Here is a 22,696-nt window from a genome sequence, read left to right on the forward strand (position 1 = left end):
CAATGGTAGAAACAGAAATACAGGCTTCGGTTTTTGTAATTCCATAGCTTAAATATACAACCTCTTTAAAAGACTTTAAAACTTTAAAGCAGTGGTTCCCAAAGTGGGGTTATGTGGGGGGGGGGGGGTGGCAGGAGGGATTCTGGTGATGTAAATTACTAATAGTCTTTGAAAAGTTGGTATCATTGGATCAGGTTCAATAATTTTGTTGAAATAGTTAAACTAAATAGTGATAATTGGATTGTGAACAAATGTACAATTAATTGTTACTGTTTTGAATTTATCACTGTTCTGAATAATGCTTTATATAGGGTAAGGTAAGCGACACCAAGAGGGCAATGGTCCCCCAAAATTTGGAAGCCGCTGCTTTTACAATACAATATATTCCTTGAGCTCCCTCCTTCCAACCACAATTATCTTAAATTCAGTTTGCTATTATAAACAGCAGACACCAAAAACATTTTTGTCTCTTTATTTTGCTGCTTTATATAAACATTAGCGATTGGAACAATATTCTGGCCCACTTTGGAAATGCAATCAAGATTTTTAAAATAAAGCATACAATCAGTGATCACACAAAATAACTCATTTATGTCTATATCTTGAATGAAATAGCACCAGCAAGGATATAAATAAGAAAGTTTTCGCAATGTTAAAAATTTAAAATGTAGCTTTGTTGTTGTTTTTCTAAAAACAGCACTTCCTTCGGTTTTCACTGTATAAAGTCATAGCTGAAAGACTGCTAAATGCTTGGACAGAATTAAACTTGCCCATAGTCAATAATTAAAATAAATACACAAGACTTCCCATTCTTATGAAGGCTTTGATTTTTGTCAAAATATAAGCCACCTCATTCCTAACATAGACTCCAAAGCCAAAATCTATTTGAATGACTCTTAGGCCATTCTGCTAAGACAGCATCACTGCAGACTGCAGACCAAGTCCTCCAAGTGCCATGCCAGGGGAGGGTGATCAGCAGCCTATGGGACCAGCATTTCTTAATCATTTACCATTTTGGAGAATGCAATGTAAATCCTGCGCCATAAATAAGTATCCTTGTCACTTTAAAGTGATGAATAATGGTGGGTAAGGAATACTCAAAGCATCACTATCAAATATGGTATCCAGATTTCAGAGAGGCTATTTATCTTAACACATGTACTTCTAAAATTAAAACAATTTGAAAAGTAGCTTATTCATGATTCAGCACTACTGTCAGCTCTCATGTGTTAGGCAACTTAAGACCTAACCTATAATAAAACTGAAAAAACATATTGGCACATTTTTGGTTAGTAAAGACTGGGCTAAAATGGTCTGAATTTAGTGCAATGGAGAACAGAATGTTTTCTGTGATTACTTCAGGGAAGCCATATACAGTTCATTTTTCAGATTTTAATCTGTTTTCAAAAGCTTCCAGTGCTGCTTGATTACAAGAAATAATAAGAAGCTTTTAAGCTTCATTAATTACAAATCACACTGTAATGTCTCAGCTATTTGGATAGGTAAATCATTCAGCCCATGACTTGATGGCATCTGCAGCTGATACTTCCATTGATCCACACCATACTGCCTGCTCTAAGAGAAAATGGTCTACAATTAGATTCCTTCAGTAAAACATCGTTAAAAGTATTGTTTATTGGGATTGAATTCAGCCCATAAGGATTCTCTGGTATGGAGTGGCACATGTGCATTGCACTAAATTCTGAACTACATCTGCGGCTTCTCCAACCCAATGAGGGAGAAAGAATCACTCAGCGAGGGCGGGGGAACCACACTTGTTAGAACACACAATGCCTCCTAAGTACTATATTTCTGAAAAACAATGAAGCCTTACGATAAGGAGTGTAACTGATGTTAACAATTCCCACAAGTATCATGCATAAGGCAAGTAAAATTATAGAGGCCTTCCCAAAAAATTCCTATATGCCACAGTCATCTGAATACACACTGTTTGATTTTGCTCAAGTGCTAACGCCACATATGAAGACAAACAAGAAGAATATTATAAAAGTTAAATACTTTAAAATGAAGTGGTTTTGCTAAAAATGCTTTGTCCCAATAGAAATCAGAAGACTTGGATCACTTTTTCCCTGCTGAAAATCTTGTTTGGGTAAACCATGTTCTATTGCACTAGGGTTTTCTTAATCCTTTAGTCATTATCAGGAAGCCGGACCAGAACAGCACATTTCTCTTTCCCCAAAAGATTCCTCAAAGGCATTTTGTCATCTAGTGTAAGCCAGTCTTCCAAAAGACTGTTTGGCAATCTGCTAGATAAACTGATGCCTCCAAGACTGAGATTTCTTTGTCTATCCCACAGTTCTTAAGCTAGTCCTCACAGGCAGTCTGGAAACTCTTCTCCGAGGAGGAGTCAAAATCCACTTCCACTCCAGATTCTTCAGAGCTCATAAAAAAGGGAGGCATGGAGTCCAAGCTTTCATTTATACCCACTGCAGCTTCTTTCTTAACCAAGTCCTCACAGTAGGGAAGATCCAAAAGCCACTCTTCAAGGTGTGTGGAAGAATGAGGCATTTTAGGAGGGCAGTAAGAAGAGTGAAGACTCGTGTTCAGGGGGCCACTCTGACACTTTCTAATCAATGCACTGTTTTCCTTGCTGTAAAAAAGAAGAATAAATCTCAGTGACTCTTCAGCAACTTTTGATTTTTATCATATATAAAGATGGAATATGCTCCCCATCTTCATCCAATCAGCAGTAAATGACTGAATAGGTTTTTTGTAAAAAAAACAAATCTTCACTGAAAACATATTTATACAGTGGTACCTAGATTCTCAAACAACTTGGTTCCCAAACACCGAAAACCCAGAAGTAAGTGTTTCGGTTTTCGAACATTTTTTGGAAGCCGAACATCCAACGCAGTTGTCAGCTATTGTTTCTGGGGCGCCTGCACCAACCAGAAGCTGTGCCTTGGTTTTTGAACATTTTGGAAGTGAAAGAGACTTCTGGAACGGATTAAGTTTGGCGCTTTTGTTTTTCTTATTTATTTTGCGTTTTTGAGGCTTTTTCGGTTAATCTATTTTTGTGACTGCGTGGAACCCAGTTCAGCTACTGATTGATTGATTGATTGATTGATTGACTGATTGTGTGACTGCGGAAATGGATAAAAGCCCCCCATGCTAACAATGACTATCATCAGTGCAGTTGAGAAAAAAAATAATTTTATTTTTTATCATCTACAATACTGCCTTATTTATTTCATAGTACGGTACATTGATTATTGCTTTCACTTTATGGATCAATGGTCTCATTAGATAGTAAAATTCATGTTAAATTGCTGTTTTAGGGGTTGTTTTTAAAAGTCTGGAATGGATTAATCCATTTTACATTACTTTCTATGGGGAAGCGTGCCTTGGTTTTGGAACACTTTGGTTTTGGAACAGATTTCCAGAACAGATTAAGTTTGAGAACCAAGGTACCACTATATAGGATTACCCTGTGTCAATTAATTAAACAACTCTGATTTAACTAGAATTTCATTCATGCTATTTAAGTTTCTATTTATTAGCTTTAATAGTTTTCTATGTAATTCACGACTCTTTGCTACTCTTCATTTTATGCTAGCAAAGGAGAGAGGTGGGGATGGGGAGAGGAAGCAGCCAAACAATTCTTTCCTGTGGTCATTCCTGGTTTAGTGATTTTATTCAAATTACCATTTCCTTAGCAAAAATGTCTAAACCTATTCCAAGTTTTTGCTAATGGATAAAATGGGGAGTGGGTGGCATCTTAACACATACTCCAGCCATGGATGAGAACAGGGGTAGAAAGAGGGTTTTGAAGAGACACCAGTAATTGTAACATTCCAAGAGTGTGCAATCCTGTATTTCACAGTGCTTGCATGCACACATCAATTACTATTCTTGGGTATGCCTCAAATACCACACATTTCTTATACAAAAAGTAGCCCCATTTTTTAAAAAAAAGGCAGTGAAACTTGCATGACTGCTGTCTTGTGGCCTGCCTTTTGTTCTGCATCATTTCCTACAGCTTTTTAGCGCAGACAGACGAGCGTCAGAGCATTGATACTCTAATGTAGTGAGATAGAGCTAAAGTTGTGAGAGGGAGGCTACTTACTTAAAAAGTAAGAGATGCAGAGGGAGAGAAGTTTCTTTAAATGAAGATGTGAATCACAAGAACAAGGGGCAAGTACAACTTACAAAAACTAATACTAGAGCTGTTAATCAGAATAAAATGGATTACATATGCCATATAAAAGATTTTTTAAAAGTCAATTGCATGTGAATTGCTTACATTTAATGTCACATCTACTTTAAACCACAGTCAGTGTTAATTTCATTGCAAACGTAACACTAAACCGTGGCTACCAACAAAAAGAGAAGGAATGGGTGTTCATGGAATGATTGAGAGGGAGTGGATAGATCCATAGCACACTCACAATGATTAAGCAATTTGAAATATTACGTCTGCACCTGACAAATCTGCAGCATGAAGCATGTAGCAGCATAAGATATACCTGGGAATACTCAGTAATCTTTTTCTTGCTTTGGAATATACTGTGCCCACAACTTGACAGAGCTGACCTTGCATCCATCGTACATCATCAGGGATATCAGGAAACCAGTCTACTAATCTGTAAGGAATAAATAATAGGATTTCAGGCAGAACCCTGATTTGAGAAAATGCCATATGGGAGGGAAGGACTTTAGGCAGAGAGACAGGAGAGCCATTCTACTAATGCTTCTTATGGACATCAGCTAATCTGCCCCACCTAAAACTTGGCTTGCTTGCTTTATTGACTAAATTTATATACTGCCCAATACTCACAGGTCTCAATGTGGTTTATAATTAAACACAATAAAAAGGTAAACATAACGGACCCCTGACAGTTAAGTCCAGTCACAGACGACTCTGGGGTTGTGGTGCTCATCTCGCTTTACAGGCCGAGGGAGCCAGTGTTTGTCCACAGACAGTTTTTCCGGGTCATGTGGCCAGCATGACTAAAGCCACTTTACCTATTTATCTACTTGCACTAAAGCCACTTTACCTATTTATCTACTTGCACTTTGACATACTTTCGAACTGCTAGGTTGGCAGGAGCTGAGACCGAACAACAGGAGCTCACCGCGTTGCGGGGTTTCAAACCGCTGACTTTCCGATCGGCAAGCCCTAGGCTCAGTGGTTTACACCACAGCGCGTGTGTGTGTTTAATTTTTAGTTTTTTCTCTACAGCAGGTTTGGGAATATTACTGCTACGTTTTAAAGGGCCTTTATCATTGCAAACTCCTTGAACAGAGTTCCCTACACAGCCAGTTTCTCAGTTAAATCTGGAGATACACATCAATTAAAATATAGGGTTTAAAAGTAAGCTTCATGCACATTCCAAGTTTATGAAACTGAACCCAAAAAGCACACATGGAAAAGAAAATATATCTACTATTTTTCAGTTAATCGTTTTAAGAATAATATAGTGGTTAAGTTGTGAGCCTGGAAGTTCCAGTTCAATCAAACTTTAGCCATGACTACAAAAGTTACCTAAATATATTGGTACCTCTCAGCAGTATTCGACTCATTCATTCCTTCCCAAGTGCAATGCAGGGTTAATACTTTCCTGTCTAGCAGGATTTAATTTTTATAAGAAAATTGGAATACATATGAATTTTTTTAAAAAAAGAACTATTGTAAGGCTTTTGAGCCCTTAGAAAATGTGCTATATAAAAACACTAGTACAACAAGGGCAGACTTCCATTCTTAACACTCACCTTAAGGCCACAAAATATGCTGACTCAACTGGCAGAGTATACGGCAGCATCACATAGGACATCAGTCGCATTGGTAGAAATTTAGAAAGCTGAGCATAGAGTCCACATTTCTCTTTACAAGCCTCCTGCAATGCTGTCATTTATACAGTCATTAATCTCAACTGAACATAAACATAATGGCTTTTAGATTCTGCAAGAGTGATGAAGCATTGCCTGGAATCATGCTAGATAACCCACAACAGGCTTTTTCATGACAGAACTCAACTAAATGCACCTAGTACTCTCCTATATACATACGGGCCAATTCATCACCATCTGGCTGGTATAAATTTCAGTAATGTTCAGTCGGCTTCTAATGGGGACAGGTAATTCCACCAAGTCTGCTTCATGTAGAATCTGATTATCCTAGAATTCCTCATGCAGTCGATATACAATCAGAAGAGGCTCCTCATTGTGTCACTGTTCTGTGAATCACTATTCTAAGTTTCCTTCCTTTCAATCAGAACAGACTCGTGAAAAAAGGCAGCGGTGGATCCTCCAAGAACAGGATTTTTTTACTCTCTTACACTCAAAACCTTTTTGTATTATAAAAATATGTTTTCCCACAACTTTAATTCAGAAAAAGCAATGCATTTTGGCCCTCAAAAGCTTTGAAAAAACATTTATTTTCTTGCTCACTCATAGCACAACTCAACCAAGATTTCTATTCAACCGCTTATTCACTGGATAGTTCTCCTTGCAATTTACTTGTTTTTCTTTCCTTACAGCCTTAGAATAAAACTCCACCTCTTCTGAACATGGAAGACAGGAAGCTGAGTGAGGGGCAAGTGCCAAGCAAGGAAGAGAAAGGAATTACAGTGGTACCTCGTAAGACGAATGCCTCGTAAGACGAAAAACTCGCAAGACGAAAGAGTTTTTCGTTTTTTGAGTTGCTTCGCAAGACGAATTTCCCTATGGGCTTGCTTCGCAAGACAAAAACGTCTTGCAAGTTTGTTTCCTTTTTCTTAAAACCGTTAATACCCAGGGTATCCGTGCTTTGCAAGACGAAAAATTCGCAAGACGAAAAAACTTGCAGAACAAATTAATTTCGTCTTGCGAGGTACCACTGTAGTCCACCTGGCTTATTCCCTCTCCTCCTCACCCCACCTGCTCTGTTACAGTTTATCTGATAGGTACACTCCTTCTCCATGTGCATCCAAAAAGCCACATCTGCACTAAGGTTTAGTTAGCCTCCAACATTAATAACTTTCATTCAAAGGTGGCCAAAGAAGACTCTTCTGTGATGCACAAATATATACCCAAGTTCTTAAACTGTTTTACTAAATCAATTTGCACAGTATTCCAGATACTTCTGTACTGAATGTTTATTATTTGTCCAGCCATAAGTATCATGGGGGCTGGGGGGCTGAGGCCCCGGGTGCAAAATTCTGAGGGGCGCAACCAGGTACCCCCATGCAGGCGCCAGATTCTGTAGTGATCCCCGGCTTGGTGAAGGAGGCAGAGCAGTCCAGGGAGAGCAGGTTCAGGCAGAGGGAGGCTGGCAAGGGGTAACCCCAGCGCAGCCTGGCCTGGCCCTCTTCTCTGCAGGTGTCGAGAGGATTTGCCCAAGAGCCACACTGGCTCCAGGCTACCCCCTGTGCGGCCGGGCAGGTGGCACAACACAGCCCCTGTTGGCTCTGGTTTGGGGGGACGCTCTGGCAGCATCGGTGGCTTGCCCACCCCGGGCACCAGCAACCTATGCTATGCCGCTGATAAGTAGCAACAGTAGGTTTCTCAGTTATTTTATGCATAAGATTAAAGTATGTAAAGATGATTAGCAAAAATAAACTGAAAAACAAACTTTTGTCATAGTATATAATAACTGGCCAGAGTTAATACAATTCACTATGTTACAGAAACAAGGCACTACAGATGCAGTTAAAAGCACTGGTCATGATCCAGCCCAAGTCAAACACTTTAAAGTACCATGGATTTCAATGGGAGAAATTTAAGAATGTGCTAAATGTTCTCCCGCTGAAATCATGTTGGATTTACAAGTGCTGAATTCTGGCTGGACTATACCCAATGTTGTATGCATTGACAGTATCATTACTAATTACTGGAGTAATTTAATGAAACTTAGTTTTACAATAAAAATGAGGTTACTTTAAATCTCTACCTTTCCGGAGTCTAGGAGGTAGATTCTCAAAAATGGTTCCATCCAATGGCCAGGCAGCTAATTGCAGCTGATCAATAAGCATTTCTTCATCTTTCATCTCTTTTTTTGCTTCATTTGCTGCAACTGTTTTTTTATCAGCATAATCTGGGGTCTGAACACATTCCTGATGGTTTTCCTTTGTTAAGGCCAAGTCAACTAAAACTGAATCATACAGTATACCTGAGGAAGACAGAATAAAAACAGCTTCTAATGTGATGGTGTTTCTGTATTCAAGATCATGACCGGCACCATATTGCAAAACAGAGTTGGAAGAGGGCATAAAGACTGCACTACTCCTAATTTGAAAAGTCTTCTAGTATAAACTTTCAAATCTTGAAGAAAGAAGGTCATATATTGTCTGAAGTGGGCAACGCAAGAGTAGAAAAACTGATGGAAATGAGCACAGTCAGCTTAGAAATCTCTTAAAAGTGGAATCCTATCACTGACAAACAGTAAACAGCAAAACTACAGCTGCTCCTGGATCTTTTTGGTAAGAGTTAGAATGTCTAAGCCATGTGTGTTCAGGAAAAAAATACTGGATTCTCAAGAACAAACCACAAGGTTGCCTGTAATTGTAATTGTAAAAGTCAATGTAATTTCTGTGAAATTAAGTAGGCTCAGGCCATTGTGCCATGCCAAATAAGTTATACTTAGAGTAGACCCACTGAAATGATGTTAAGAAACTTAAATCCAAGCTCAACTCTCTAACAAAGATTTATCCATTTCCCAAAGTGTATGGCCACAGTTATATAAACCAAAAGTCACCTTAGTCTTCCAAGTCCTTGAGGGGGAAATGGCTCATGATACCCGCAGCTGCATCATGTATCGAGAAAACATGATACTAAGCAGATGGAATGATAAGACTCTGGCAAGTCTAGCATCACCCACTTCTGAAAGAAAACACTGTCCGCATTGCATGGCACAAACTTTTATTATACAAGTAGAGTTGAAGCCACAATTGTACTGCCTCAGATGATATATAGTCATTGCTGAATTTTCCCTGGACCACACTTTCTGCAGCGTGTGAACACAGATAATAAGCTACGTTCATAGGTAGGATCACATGGGAAGGCAGAATCCTTCCAATATCCAAGTCTCCAACTGCTTAGGAGAAAATATTTATGCTGTGACCCGCTCTGAGCTCTATGGATGAAAGGCAGTATATAAATTTAATAAATAAGTCAAAGAATATAATCAGTTTGAACTGGGTTCAGGAACAGTTTGGGAGTCAATGAAGATGATCCTATACATCTACAATGTAGAATCTATATATGCTGGGTTCCAGCTGATATTAGCAGCTATATTTTGAACTAGCTGAAGTTTCTGAACATTGTTGAAAAACAGTCCAACACGAGTGTGCAATCTGAACTCGATGTTACAAAGATATGAGCAACCATAGTCAGCATCTTTTGTCCGTATACAAAAATGCGCAGACCTGTCATGACATTGTGACTGACATTCTGTTCACCATATTATATATTTGAAATCACAGTGACGTACCATTTTCTTTCAAATATCTAAGAGCATCCGAATAGCCTTGTTCACAGATCTCTCCTAGCACCTGAAAATAAGGTTACAAAAAACTAGTAAACAGGAGGAAGTACCGTATTTTTCCGTGTATAGCACAACCCCATGTATAAGACAACCCCTACTTTTGGGAGCCCAAAATAAAGAAATCAGTATTTACAGTTGTTCAGGTTTTGTGGGAAATCAGCTAAAAAGCTGTTGAGCTTTTTCTCCAACCTGCGCCTGACTTCGCCTCACACTGTGGCCATGCTCCCTCCTTGCCTGGGCACTGCCTCACCTCTCCAGCCAGCTCTGAGGACTCAGGACTCAGGAGCTGCCAGGAGCCACCAGCTCACTCAAGACTTACCATATAAATCTGTGTATATGGCAAACCCCAATTTTTGACTATTTTTTTGGGGTGGGGAGGGGAAGCATCACCTTGTTCACAGAAAAATAGAGAATATTGAAAATTCCCAAAGAGCAACATACAGAAAGGCATCTCATACCAGTTAATACTCTGTTGACACATTACCAAAAGGCTCAGTAAGCACTTTATCATAATGAAAGAAAACAATTCTACACTACCGTAGAGCATTGCACACCTCCTTCCTCAAACCTTAACTGCACCAAATCTGCCCCAATCATTGCTCAACTCCCACCCCAATATTGCAAACTGAGGAGGGTTACCACCACTTACATTGTTCCTTGCTAGTAGGAACTGCTCTCAATGAATTTACTAAAAGTGCCCCTAAGATGCACTCAAGTAGCGCGTGGTCATCCTCTAATATCTAGATTAAATGTGGAGTGGGAAAACCATGTATGCCACCATGAGCTTCTAGAAGGAAAGGTGGGCTATAAATTTATATATATACAAAAAATTAGAAATTTAAACACAACTATACCTTTGGAGGGGTGCATCTGTCTAGCATTCCATGGTAGGAACATATCTGTCTAGCATTTGTCTAGCATTCCATGGTAGGAACATACATGCCAACAAACTAGCAATTGGGTAAGAGAAAATAGTGAATATACATACCTTGGGTTCTGGAGGAAAAAGTGCTTGAGTTAAACGGTAGATGTTCCCTAGGCTAAACTGAATGCTGGTGTTGGTGAAGTTCATTTCATGGAAGTTTGCAGAGTTGCCCTTGGGACAAATGTCACACTCCCCAGCAAAAGGTGAAATTGTGATGGTGTTTTTTGAGTCATACTGAGGTAAGTTGTCACTTATTCCACCATCGACGTAGCGCTTTGGGAAGGGAAGAAAGAAAGAAAGAAAGAAAGAAAGAAAGAAAGAAAGATAAGGAATCTATTTGCTTAAAGCAAAATTTAGCTGACTTGCTCTGCAACTTCAGAAAGGAAGCCTAGTATTTCCACTTGCCACACCTTTCAGTGGTAGTATTATATGTGAGCAGGTACTGACCCAGCACAGGCCATTGCTCAGAACAGCAGCAGAGCTTTGTGCACCTCGGGATCGCAAGTAATGTCTGAAAATGTGCAGGTGCACATCCCAGATTATATGCTGCCCAGCAGCTTCTGCAACATTGGAAGCAATGTTATGGGCTCTCTTTTGGCATGCACCATACTTAGAGGCTAAATTCAGCCCTGGTGAAAACATTAGCTAAGGAAACATACAACTCTCTTTTGTGTTTCATAGGGCTCACATCCTTCTCACCCTGCCCCTTCCCCAACCAAGGTTCCAATGTTCACCCTAGTTTGAGCAAAGGGCATACTCTTGATTCAAATCAGCCTTAAAAACCCAGCTTTTGCTAAGGTTGCCTATACCCAAGGAAGCTGTTAGGTTTTGGCTAGGAGCGGCCTGGAGAGAGCCTCCATTACAGTCATTACAGCAACTCAGGCAGACCACATTTCAAGCAAGCTGAGAGGAAACACCTCTGCTGTCTCCTTTCCTGTAAATTATCTGCCACCCTCCTTTATCATTTGTAATTTTAAAGTTAAATAAAACAACATCAAACTCCTAGAATTGTTAAATGACTGTATGATAACCCCAAATGTCACATCCTCCCCCTCCCCACAATTACTAATCAAGTCATTTCAATAAGCCAAAGATCTCAAAAGATGTGCTAAACTCCTTTCCCTATCTCACTTGGAAAGCACAATGAAAATGCATTTTAGAAGCCATCTCTCAGACAATTAGGACAATTTCTTCCTGACTGGTGCCACTTAAAAACTTTAACCTCTGGTCATAGCCAGGAAGACAGGATTTGCAGTCCTTGTTTTTATTTTTAAGTCCAACTTGAGCATAAAGGGTGATGCTTTTCACCTTAAGAGGTACAAATCTTTCAGGTTTCAAAGATACCTTATGTCACTGCACAGGAAGATTCCCGTGGACTCTACCTGTCCCTTCTCCTTTCCTGTCTCTAGTCCCTTTCTGTTGCTGAAGAGGCCTCTTCACCTTCACTATAGCAAACCCCAGCCTCTCAGAACCTCCCCCCTTCTCTCTTCCCTAACAAGTTAGCCAGCTGGCCAAATTCTTACTTTCCCCCCCTTTCCAGCCCAATCGGTCCCTGTTTCCCAGCCAGACCTGCTCTTTCTTCCTCTTGCAATGCCCTTTTCTTCTTCATTGGCCGTCTCATACCAACAACCTCATATTCTCCTTCCCTCGTGACCCATTGCCACCCAAAAGTATCCCACCTGATTCTTCAGATTCTTACCTAAAGAACTTTCCTGAAGCTCCGCAAACCCCTCCAAGCTACCTCTTCTTCTCTTACCACCTCCCCTTCTCTCTCTAGAGCAAAGAAGCACCAATTTCCATCTGGTACCACCTTCACCCTTTCAGCCAACCTCTTCCCTCATCCAGGCAACAGTCTCCTCTCACACTCTTTTCCTGCTCAATCTCTTTTATTCATGTCAAACGCTTGCAAACCTAGCCTACTGTTAGTGTGTTGTTTACTGATTATCATATTTACTAATTCTCCTTTTGATACAATAAAATTTACTTTAGATCTATCTTTGTTGTCCTTGTTAACTCTCAGGGCGCCAAATTCTAGAGTGTCCAGGCCTCTACGTCAAAAGATCCCAAAAAGGAGATGTCAGGATTGCGCGTGAGAACTTCAGGCTTCTGCACGATCTGCACACTTCCTCCTATAGTTTTGTTTCTATGCCAATACTGAGTGGCAAAGCCAATTCATAAAATTAAGTAGGCCTTCAGGCATGTCTCATGTTTGTCACCCAACTAAATCCTTTTAGGTAACATAATTGTCCAGCCACGAGGGCAAAGCAACCAGATTAACCTGAACCATGGATTTAGTCTAATATGCTACTCTGCACCTCGTATAGGATTTCAGCTTTTAAAGAGTAAAAATGGATGAATATAAGACTTGTAAAAAAATGTAGATCAGCAGGCTTTTCAAAAAAATTATCACTAAATCACAGACTGTTAATCTTCACAGTTTTGATTTTGAAGTAAAAAAAAAGTCACATGAAGCTTTCACACGAATATCAGCACTATTTTTTAAACATCTGGAATGTGCACATACTTGACCTGAATCATTTTTTCTTTTCTTATTACTAAAGTAGGAGGGCAAAACCACACTAGCAAAGATCAACATCTCCATGTTTCCTTTCAACTAAGATGCAGGCAGCCTTTAATAGGATTCCTCAAGTTCTACGTAAGGCCTTGAAATACACTGCTTAAGAAAGGACCTTAAAACAATTAAGAGGATAACAATTAGCTTCTCATCTTTAAGATCGCTTCTTCGGGCACTCTGCAAGACAGTTCTCAACCAACACATACAAGCCCAAGCCCAGATACAAACTACTGTGTGTCAGTATTGCTAAATCTATGTGCATATGTACCATGTAACATATTCATGTACAGATATGTGTGCTCCATGGAGTGCACAAATAAAGAGATTTGCATACAATGAACTTCCAAGGATTGTTCACAGATTCCTAATAATAGGACAACATGGCCAGGCAGGAGGCACACCCTTCTGCTTCATTCAATATCATGCAATGTGGCACCCTACATACTTTGTGTGCCAATAGGTAAAGGTAAAGGGACCCCTGACCATTAGGTCCAGATGTGGCCGACTCGGGTTGCGGTGCTCATCTCGCTTTACTGGCCGAGGGAGCCGGTGTACAGCTTCTGGGTCATGTGGCCAGCATGACTAAGCTGCTTCTGGCGAACCAGAGCAGAGCACGGAAATGCCGTTTACCTTCCCGCTGGAGTGGTACCTATTTATCTACTTGCACTTTGACGTGCTTTCAAACTGCTAGGTTGACAGGAGCAGGGACTGAGCAACGGGAGCTCACCCTGTCATGGGGATTCAAACCACCGACCTTCTGATCGGCAAGCCCTAGGCTCTGTGGTTTAACCCACAGCGCTACCCTATTGTGTGCCAATAGAGGCATCCTATTTCCTTAGTTCTTCCATCTTCAAATTGATGCACAAGAAGAATAAAAACAAAAGCCCCAAATAGATTTTATTTTTAAAGAATTAATATCTGGTTTCCTTAAAACACCTGTTACATTACATTGTAATGCTAATTTTGTAAAGACAGCATTTCAGTCTCTTATCTCTCACATGAAGCTGTCCTGGAACTATGTTTTTGCCATGTATATGAAGGACACACAGCAAAGAAGACATCAGAATGGCAAGATTTACATCTTCCCACCTTTTCTATCATCATCAGCAGCAGCCTTCTCATGCTGGTTTATAGTATGGAAGAATGAGCAGCTACTTACCACCCCTCTAAACGAAGGTGGGATGAGGCCACAATATATAGGCACAAATGAACTACAAAGCAAAGCCTGTCAAAAAGAAAAGAAAGGTTAGTTGCATACTGCATTTCTAATAGGAACATTTCCCCAAAGTAAAGCTCTAACACAGCCATTTTCAAATTCTAAAAAGGAATATGAGGAAACAAATTAAAAATAAGGTTGAGACAAATGTGAAATATTCTGAACATTATTAACATGGTTAAAATGAGAATATACCTGTATGACTTCTTCTTTGGAATTAAAGTTGGATACCATCACATTTTTGCCATCAGACACTCTGGTAAGTGAAATGGAAAGTTTCCCTGATATCAACTGATGAGTGTTTTCAGGAAGATTTTTGCAAAGTCCATCCCTTATAATCTTCATCACGTTAAAGGAAGGATGAAGAGGGCCAAGATTTCGCTTTCTTGCTTCTCTGGCTAGACCCAGAACATCTGCACAAGCTTCAGCTGAAAGATACATTACTGCATGTAATTGTGGAAACCAAACTGGTTAAAACAGATGTCAGGGGTCACAAAAGAAAAAAATTGTGATCAGAATGTGCCATGGGGTCTTGACCATGGTGTGCCTTTGAAACTCAGCATGAGTTCAGAGCACAAGCTATAACCTTTCAAAAAACAAATTATTACAACTTTTATCTGTATTAGGTGAGTGAACAATTTCCCAGATAGTTTCTATATTTGACAGGGTCAGCCTGAAGTTACAAGATTAAAACAAACAAAAAAATCAAAGTCATTTCAACTATTAAAAAATAGATTCTGAAATGTAGTTATGCTAAGTTGTGACAGCAAGCCAGTTCTTCAAATGTCAACAGCATCATCGCTGTCAGGGAATATCTGACCTCAATGAATTGACCAGTCAATTGACATTATTTGACCAGTCAACTGGCAAGCATCCAAACTCTAATAATAAGTAAATAAGGAAAAAAAGAATATGGGGCCATGACACACTAAAGGTATGTTAGGTATCTTTACCATTCACTGATTTATTTATTTGCAATTGGTGGCCTGAAAATACATTTTAATAACAGCATTTCATTAGAAGAGATAATACTTTTCCAAATTAAACAAACTCTGCTATCTGCCCAAGGACTTGTGTAACTATTCTGAAAAGAGTACACTCCCAAACTATTTTCTAAATATTGTATTTTAGATCAGTCATTGCTGGTACTTTGATAATCTAAAGGCATTAGCAGAGGTTTCCTTCTCTCTCTCTCTCTCCCCAAGAGCTGCCCAATAAATGGAATAGGTTAATGTCCTGCAGTAACCTTCTCTACAGGGGAGAGGACTAATCGTCCCACATGTCAGCTGAGTCTCAGCTTATTTTCCTCACCCAATCAAAAGACAGCAAATGAACTACTACTACTACCAGTTTATGAGGGCTGCTTTTTATCTTTTGCTCATCAATTTCATGTCCAGAAAGGAAGTTAAATTCAGCTTTCCAAGAGGAATTTGACCTACTAATGCAGGGCACAGAAAGAGCTGAAACATCTTGAAGGGGTCAATACAGACAGAATATGATTAATTAAATAATAAGTTATTACATTTTTTACCAATCAGTGAAAGTTGGATTATAATGTAGATTTGCATAGAATTTATATTTCATTTCATAATGCAAAAAAATACTAATTTTGATATTGGTGGTGAAATCTAATTGACATGTACATTTTACCAAGCTATGCAATCCTACTCAGAAGTCAGCCTCACTGAGCTCAAAAGGACTAACTTCCTGGCATGGGGAACTCCTGGTGTTGTTGGAGATCCTACAATGCCCCACCTACATTGGCCAATGGTCAGAGATGATGGGAGCTGTAGCCCAAAGGTATATAAAGAACCACTTTCCAAATCCCTGGTGTATAGCACTGCAGCCATTAAGCACCAAACTATCTGTCTGTCTGTCTATATCTATCATCAAAATGCCATAAAAGGTGCACAATTTATCAGAACAGTGACAGAAGGTGTACTTGATCCTTTCCCAGTAAGCCATAAAAAACCAATCACTTCTACCAGCTGCTTTCCTACTTGGGGGTAAGGAAAGTGGGTGGCATTAGGAAGCAGTGCTGGGGGTGCGGTTTTTACCAGTAATTAAATGTACACCTTCTCATGGTTGTATTTCCCTGTGTTCTGAACACAGTGCTTGAAAACTGTTTACTTGTCACCTGTGCATCTAAATGGTTGGGCCATACAAGTTATTTTAACAGTTTAATAGTTTGCTCTCAACTAAAGGCCATGGACTTTCACCCTTAAAAGGTGGAGGTACTTATCAAATTCTGTGCACTATGCAATAAGCAACCAAGTCTTTCTTCCTGGTGTTGCTCAGTTTTTCTCATGCCATCTGACGCAAAGAAAAATCTAGCTAAATGTGGGAGACCATTATAACTGTTACTTAGCAATGGAAAATACAGTGAAAGAGAATCTGCCCACACAACTTCTTAACTAATGCAGGAAAACTCAAATAAAAAATAAAATGTGGAGAACAGGTCCTTCGGAATGCTTAGCTCTAAATTTGAACACTCTTCCCCAAACTATAAAACCTAATTTAGCTCAAAGCAGGTTTTCTAATATGCATATGTTTATATTTAGTCGCTGAGAAAGGATGTTCTTTCAGTTAAATGGAACACTAATTAAAAAGTGAAGGCAACATTTCAACGGATAAGAGTTTAATCCTCTAAGGTACTTAACTAAGATTTTCACACACAATTCAGCATGCTACAACTCACAAAAATGCTATTATGCCATTTCATGTCAGAAGACAGCACAAGAGGGAAGGGATTGACTTTTATTATTTTAATAAATATTACTGTAACATAGGGCTGCCTTTGAATAGCACTCAGAAACTTCAACTGGCTCAAAGGCCTGCGGTCAGATTGCTGACCAGGGCTGGTTACAGGGCATATATTTTGACTCCCTTGTCAGAAGAGCTCCACTGGCTACCAGGCACTTTCCAGGTACAATTCAAAGTCCTGGTTATGACCTATAAAGCCCTACACAGCTTAGGTGCAATCTATCTGGAAGACCGTATGAACCTGCCCGGGTTTTGAGATCTTCAGGAGAGGCCCTTCTCCTGGTCCCACCACCCTTACAACCATGCTTGGTGGGGACACAGGAGAGGGCCTCCTTGGTGGCTGCTCCCAGACTCTAGAACTCCCTTCCTAGAGAATCTAGACTGACTGCCTCCTTGCTGTCTTCCGCCAACAGATGAATACCTTGTTCCAAAAGGCTTTTGGGAACTGACTGCTTTTAATGGAAGAGCTTGTGCCATGCTGCTTTTATTGTAAATACTGGTATGTTTTAAGCAGATTTTATATATGTATATAGTTTGATTCTATTAATGTTTTGTTGTTTTTTTCTATGTTTTTAGTGATTCTTGTCTTTACATGTAAGCCCTCAAAGAAAAAGGAGGGCTATAAATAAATATATAATATTAGTAAGATGAAAAAGGCTTTCCCCCCACACACCCCACCCCCCAAAAAATTTAGGCTGCTGAAACCCAAAGCTTTGGAGTGAAGCTGGGAATTGAATTTTGGATGAAAAGACTGTGAGCTCAGTACTGAAAACTGGTTTCTAGGCCGAGTATGAAATTAATTCCTTACTTCCAAGTATATACCTGCCCTCCAACCCCTCATGCCACTGTTTTGCAGTTGGCTCTGGTCGATAAACCTTGGGGTTCTTGTAAAAACAAAGCAAAGCTCGGAAGCTTGAAGTCTGCCACGCCTGCCCTCTTTCAAATGAGTAAGAATAATGTGGCATGGTGGACACACAAGTACTAGATACAATACTCCTGGTACTATCACAATTAGGCTACAATATTTAAATCAGTTAATTGGTTTAAAATGTTAATGGGATAAAAAGGTGCTCTGATTAAGTGGGCAGATCTTTTTGTCAGATCTATATAGTAAGGTATATAGGGTATTTGGAGTGAGCTCTAAAAGTGCAGTATCAGTCCAGGCAGAGAAGCAGTGAAGCCAGGACTCAATGTGAACCAAGTGTGCTCTCTCAAACATGTCCCAAAATTCTGCAGATTACAGGAGGAGCTCCATGGCAAACCAGTCAAAGTGAGAACTGTTGTGGTTATTTAATAATGTACATAGTAGCAGTAGGTTGTTAACACTGCACAAAATACAACTTTCAAAGAAAATGTATCAGTTCCATTTGTGTTATCCACAAATATTTGTCCACACATTTGGGTTAGCTGGTGTATCAGTATTTTCCTAATCAATGTCTAGACTTATACTAAATGAAATACTCATAAATACACATACATCAATCCACCCCGACTTGTAACCTGTGCCATGCGTTACTGGGCATAGACTAAAGAGAAAAGCACTTTAAAGGTAGCCTAAGTCTTGACTGCAACACTCTAAACTCTACACCAAGGAAGGAGATGCTTTGGATAAATCAAGTTAAAGCTAACTAAATAAGGCTCCAGTATTGCGTCATTTAAAATCAATGTGACTTACACACTTTGAAATAAATATTGGATGTTGGGAGTGAAAGATGACTAACAAAAGCTGACAGCGACTTCCACCTGAGGCAGGATAGGAAGCCCTAAGAGTGACCAGAACCTCAAACAACAGCATAACTCCACTTGGTAAATGTTAGGATTTCATATTCCTTCTGGTATATCAGGTTTTTCCCCTCTTGTGAGAGGAGCAAACAGAGTAATGAGTAAATAAAGAAGCTTTGTACTAAAACTTTGAGCTGTTTTGTATTTTAACCAATTATACTGAAATACATTTACAAACAAAATTTAAAAAACAGCAGGGAACAGCCTGTACAGGCTATACATAGACAAATGCTCATCTTCACAATTCTTTTAAGCAGGTAAGAACTGCCATGTTAAATTATTCAACAATAAAGCTAATTATATTTGCCAACAGGTGTGTTCTCAATTGAAGAATAAGAAGAACTTTCATTTCCTTCAGGATCTTTGGTATCTTTAGTTTGCTGAGTATAAGAACTAACCAATATCCAATGTGTTCCGGCTATTGTGGTTTGCAGATATACCATTAAGCATGAACAAGCTTCCCTATGTATTTCCTATCTTCGGAAAGTGATATAGTTGATCTCTTTGACATCTATTCTACAGGGCGGACGCCACTACCAAGATGGCCTTCTGTCTGGTTCCCTGTAACTTCGCTTCTCGCAGTAAGGGAACTATCAGAAGGCCCTTGGAGCTGGACCTCCATGTCCGGGCCGAGTGATGGGGGTGGAGATGTTCCTTCAGTCTACAAGGACTACAAACTAATAATACTGTGGAGTGGTAGTGGTACTGATTGATGTTGGGATTATGGGAAGGATTAAACTTCCCCTCCCTATGGCTGAGATGAAAATCACACAAACTTTTTTTAAAATAAATGGAAGTTTCTAATATTGCATTAAGTGTCACAAGTGTTTGACCCTTAGTCAAACCTATGGGAAATCTATGGCTTTCCAGATGTTGTTGGACTTCAACTGTCATCAGCCAAAGTACTGTCAATGGCTAGGGATGATGAGTTTTATTCTTGCAACATCTGGAGGCCAAAGATTCCCCATCCCTAAGCAGTAGATAGCCTCATATGTACACACCAATATATACTCTCTTAACGACTGGTCACTGATTCTATATCATTTCTCATCAACATCTATATTGGTTCCCACCCTACCCTATAATCTTGTGGCAAGTTTGGTCAGCTTAGTCACTGGTTATGGTCAATGGCTTGGTCATAGTATGTTACTGTGATAGGTTTCCCAGACAGACACCTGCTGCGCGAGTGAGGGAAAAAAGGACTGAGTACAGAGCAGGGAAATCCTGGAAGTCTAGCTGGAAAACTTTGCTAAAATGGAAATCTGATGGGAAATTAGCAGGCGTTTTATCTGCTTGCAGGTGCATAGCTGACTTCACTATTTGTGTACCTCGGTTTTCAAACGTAATCCGTTCTGGAAGACCTTTTGACTTCCAAAACGTTTGAAAACTGAGGTACAAAGGGCAGCCTGCCAATTCAAGAAAGAAAATAATAATAATACCTTTATTGTCAATGTACAACCTTTGTACAATGAAATTAACCGCGCCACTGCCCAATGACTCCGTTAACAGAGGACAAAAAGGCATAACTTTTCCCACCATTAGACGTCAGTGTTTGATTTCTAATGAGAGGCATTTGGGCTCAATCCTGTATTAAAGGAAGACATGGCTGAGTCACAAGTTCCCACCTGTCTAAGACTGTGCTGCACAAGTACCTCACCATATATTCAGAGTTACTCTCTCCATCATTATTCAGACCTGAGTTGAGCTTCGGATCCTAGATCAAGATTCTGGGCACTTTCATTCCGACATTTGCAGCCTTGCTCCCCTTTCAACAGCCTCAACCACAAACACAAACAAACAAACAAACACACCCCTTCTCCATATTTAGGGTGAACACCCTCCGGGGTCCGTTTCTTTGAGCTGTAAGCCACTTTGGGTCGCCCCTGGGCAAGATAAAAGCGCCTAATAAACTGAATAAAGTGTATCCCTCGCCCACGCCCTCCAGGGGCTGGTTGAGTTGGAAGCCACTCTGGGTCGCCACCGGCAACATAAAAGAGCCCAATGAATCGGATACATAAATCGTAATTAAAATAACCACTCCGTACGTCCGGTGCAAAAAAAAGCAAACATTGCATTAAGCTACGGGATGCAGCTCACGGCCGCTCCTTCGTTCTTTAATTTAAAAAAAGCTTTTGTTGCGATTATTGCAATTACCAGGTTGTTCTCCCTGCTCTTACGACTGGCTATTACTGCCTCCAAAGCTCAATGTTTCGTTTATAATAATAATATTATTATAAAATATGAATTACAAAATAATAATTGCAAAAGAAAAGCCCCGCAATGAGGGGAATGAGGCCGTGAGACTAGCGGTGAGCAGGCGCGCCTCCTTCGCTCGTACCCAGCGACCCGCCTCCGACGAGGACGGCTCCGGTCAGGGCTCCGGCCGAGGCCCCGCACACCTGGCGGGCGTCGCGGATGAGGTGCGGGGCTCTCTCCTGCAGGCAGCTGGCCGCGCCGACGTGGTAGACGCCCAGGAACCCGCAGCCGGCGAACGACACGCTCCAGCCGCCGCCGCCGCCCTCGCCCGGCATCCCGGCGGCCGCCTTCCCGTCCCGACCCGGCGCGGCTGAGGAGGCGGCCAGGAGCCGCGCACGCGCACGGGCGCAAGGGAAGCGGCGGCGAGATCTCCGGGTCGGGCGCTTGGCTGATAAAGAAGGCCGGCGGCAGAGGGAGCGCCGCCACGAACGTGGCCCGAGGGGCGCCGGCCAATGGGAGGCCATATGCAAAAGAGAGAGGGGCGGAGGGAGGCCGGGGGCGGGGCCTCCTGTCCTGCTTGGCTCGCTCGCTCGCTCGCTCGCTCTCTAAGTTGGTGGGTCTTGGAGAGCTTCCAGCGGGGCGCCGGGTCGGCTGAGGTCTCCATCTCTGGATCTATTGAGGATGGAGGGGTTGGAAAGGGACCTTCCGCGTTGGGCACAGGCTGGAAAGTGCATGCTGCGGGGGAATTTACACAGGTAAAGGGAATTTATATAGGAAAAGGTAAAGGGACCCCTGACCATTAGGTCCAGTCGTGACCGACTCTGGGGTTGTGCGCTTATCTCGCGTTATAGACCAAGGGAGCCGCCATTTGTCCGCAGACAGCTTCTGGGTCATGTGGCCAGCAGGACTAAGCCGCTTCTGGCGAACCAGAGCAGCGCACGGAAACGCCCTTTACCTTCCCGCCAGAGTGGTACCTATTTATCTACATGCACTTTGACGTGCCTTTGAACTGCTAGGTTGGCAGGAGCTGGGACCGAACAACAGGAGCTCACCCCGTCGCGGGGATTCAAACTGCTGACCTTCTGATTGGCAAGCCCTAGTCTCTGTGGTTTAACCCACAATGCCACCCGCATCCCTTACCAAATATATACATATATATGTGTGTGTGTATCTCCTTGCTTCATTTCACTTCCTAATAATAATAATAATAATAATAATAATAATAAAATTTATTATTTATACCCCGCCCATCTGGCTGAGTTTTCCCAGCCACTCTGGGCGGCTCCCAATCGAGTGTTAAAAACAATACAGCATTAAATATTAAAAACTTCCCTAAACAGGGCTGCCTTCAGATGTCTTTTAAAGATAAGATAGCTGCTTATTTCCTTGACATCTGATGGGCGGGCATTCCACAGGGCGGGCGTCACCACCGAGAAGACCCTCTGTCTGGTTCCCTGTAACCTCATTTCTCGCAATGAGGGAACCGCCAGAAGACCCTTGGAGCTCGACCTCAGTGTCTGGGCAGAACGATGGGGATGGAGATGCTCCTTCAGATATACTGGGCCGAGGCTGTTTAGGGCTTTAAAGATCAGCACCAACACTTTGAATTGTGCTCAGAAACGTTCTGGGAGCCACTGCAGATCTCTCAGGACCAGTGTTATGTGGTCCTAGTGGCCACTCCCAGTCACCAGTCTAGCTGCTGCATTCTGGATTAATTGCAGTTTCCGGGTCACCTTCGAAGGTTATTATTATTTG

General features: G+C 41.1%; 1 protein-coding gene across 1 annotated transcript; it reads right to left on the minus strand.

Annotated features, from left to right (window-relative positions):
- Positions 1-456: 456 nt before the first annotated feature.
- Positions 457-21,405, minus strand: LOC310844593 (1-acylglycerol-3-phosphate O-acyltransferase Pnpla3-like). The gene is made up of 9 exons (XM_083738789.1): positions 21,084-21,405; positions 14,396-14,628; positions 14,144-14,209; positions 10,473-10,682; positions 9,431-9,491; positions 7,892-8,110; positions 5,734-5,866; positions 4,488-4,604; positions 457-2,611 (listed from the first exon to the last, which is right to left on the minus strand). Exons 1-9 carry the CDS (start codon positions 21,274-21,276, stop codon positions 2,326-2,328), a joined length of 1,518 nt encoding a protein of 505 aa, XP_083594915.1. The 5' UTR covers positions 21,277-21,405; the 3' UTR covers positions 457-2,325.
- Between the last annotated feature and the right edge of the window lie 1,291 nt (positions 21,406-22,696).

Source organism: Podarcis gaigeae, assembly GCF_964106915.1.
Source record: "Podarcis gaigeae genome assembly, chromosome: 5".
Taxonomy (NCBI): Eukaryota; Metazoa; Chordata; class Lepidosauria; order Squamata; family Lacertidae; genus Podarcis; species Podarcis gaigeae.

What these genes read in the sequence shown, in the direction of transcription:
- LOC310844593 (XM_083738789.1), bottom strand. Translation starts at nt 21,276, where the DNA reads ATGCCGGGCGAGGGCGGCGGCGGCGGCTGGAGCGTGTCGTTCGCCGGC. An exon ending in CCAAAGAAGAAGTCATACAG is followed by an intron (nt 14,210 to 14,395) that starts GTATATTCTCAT and finishes TCTTTTTGACAG; the next exon opens with GCTTTGCTTTGTAGTTCATT. An exon ending in GCATATTTTGTGGCCTTAAG is followed by an intron (nt 4,605 to 5,733) that starts GTGAGTGTTAAG and finishes TATTCCTTACAG; the next exon opens with ATTAGTAGACTGGTTTCCTG.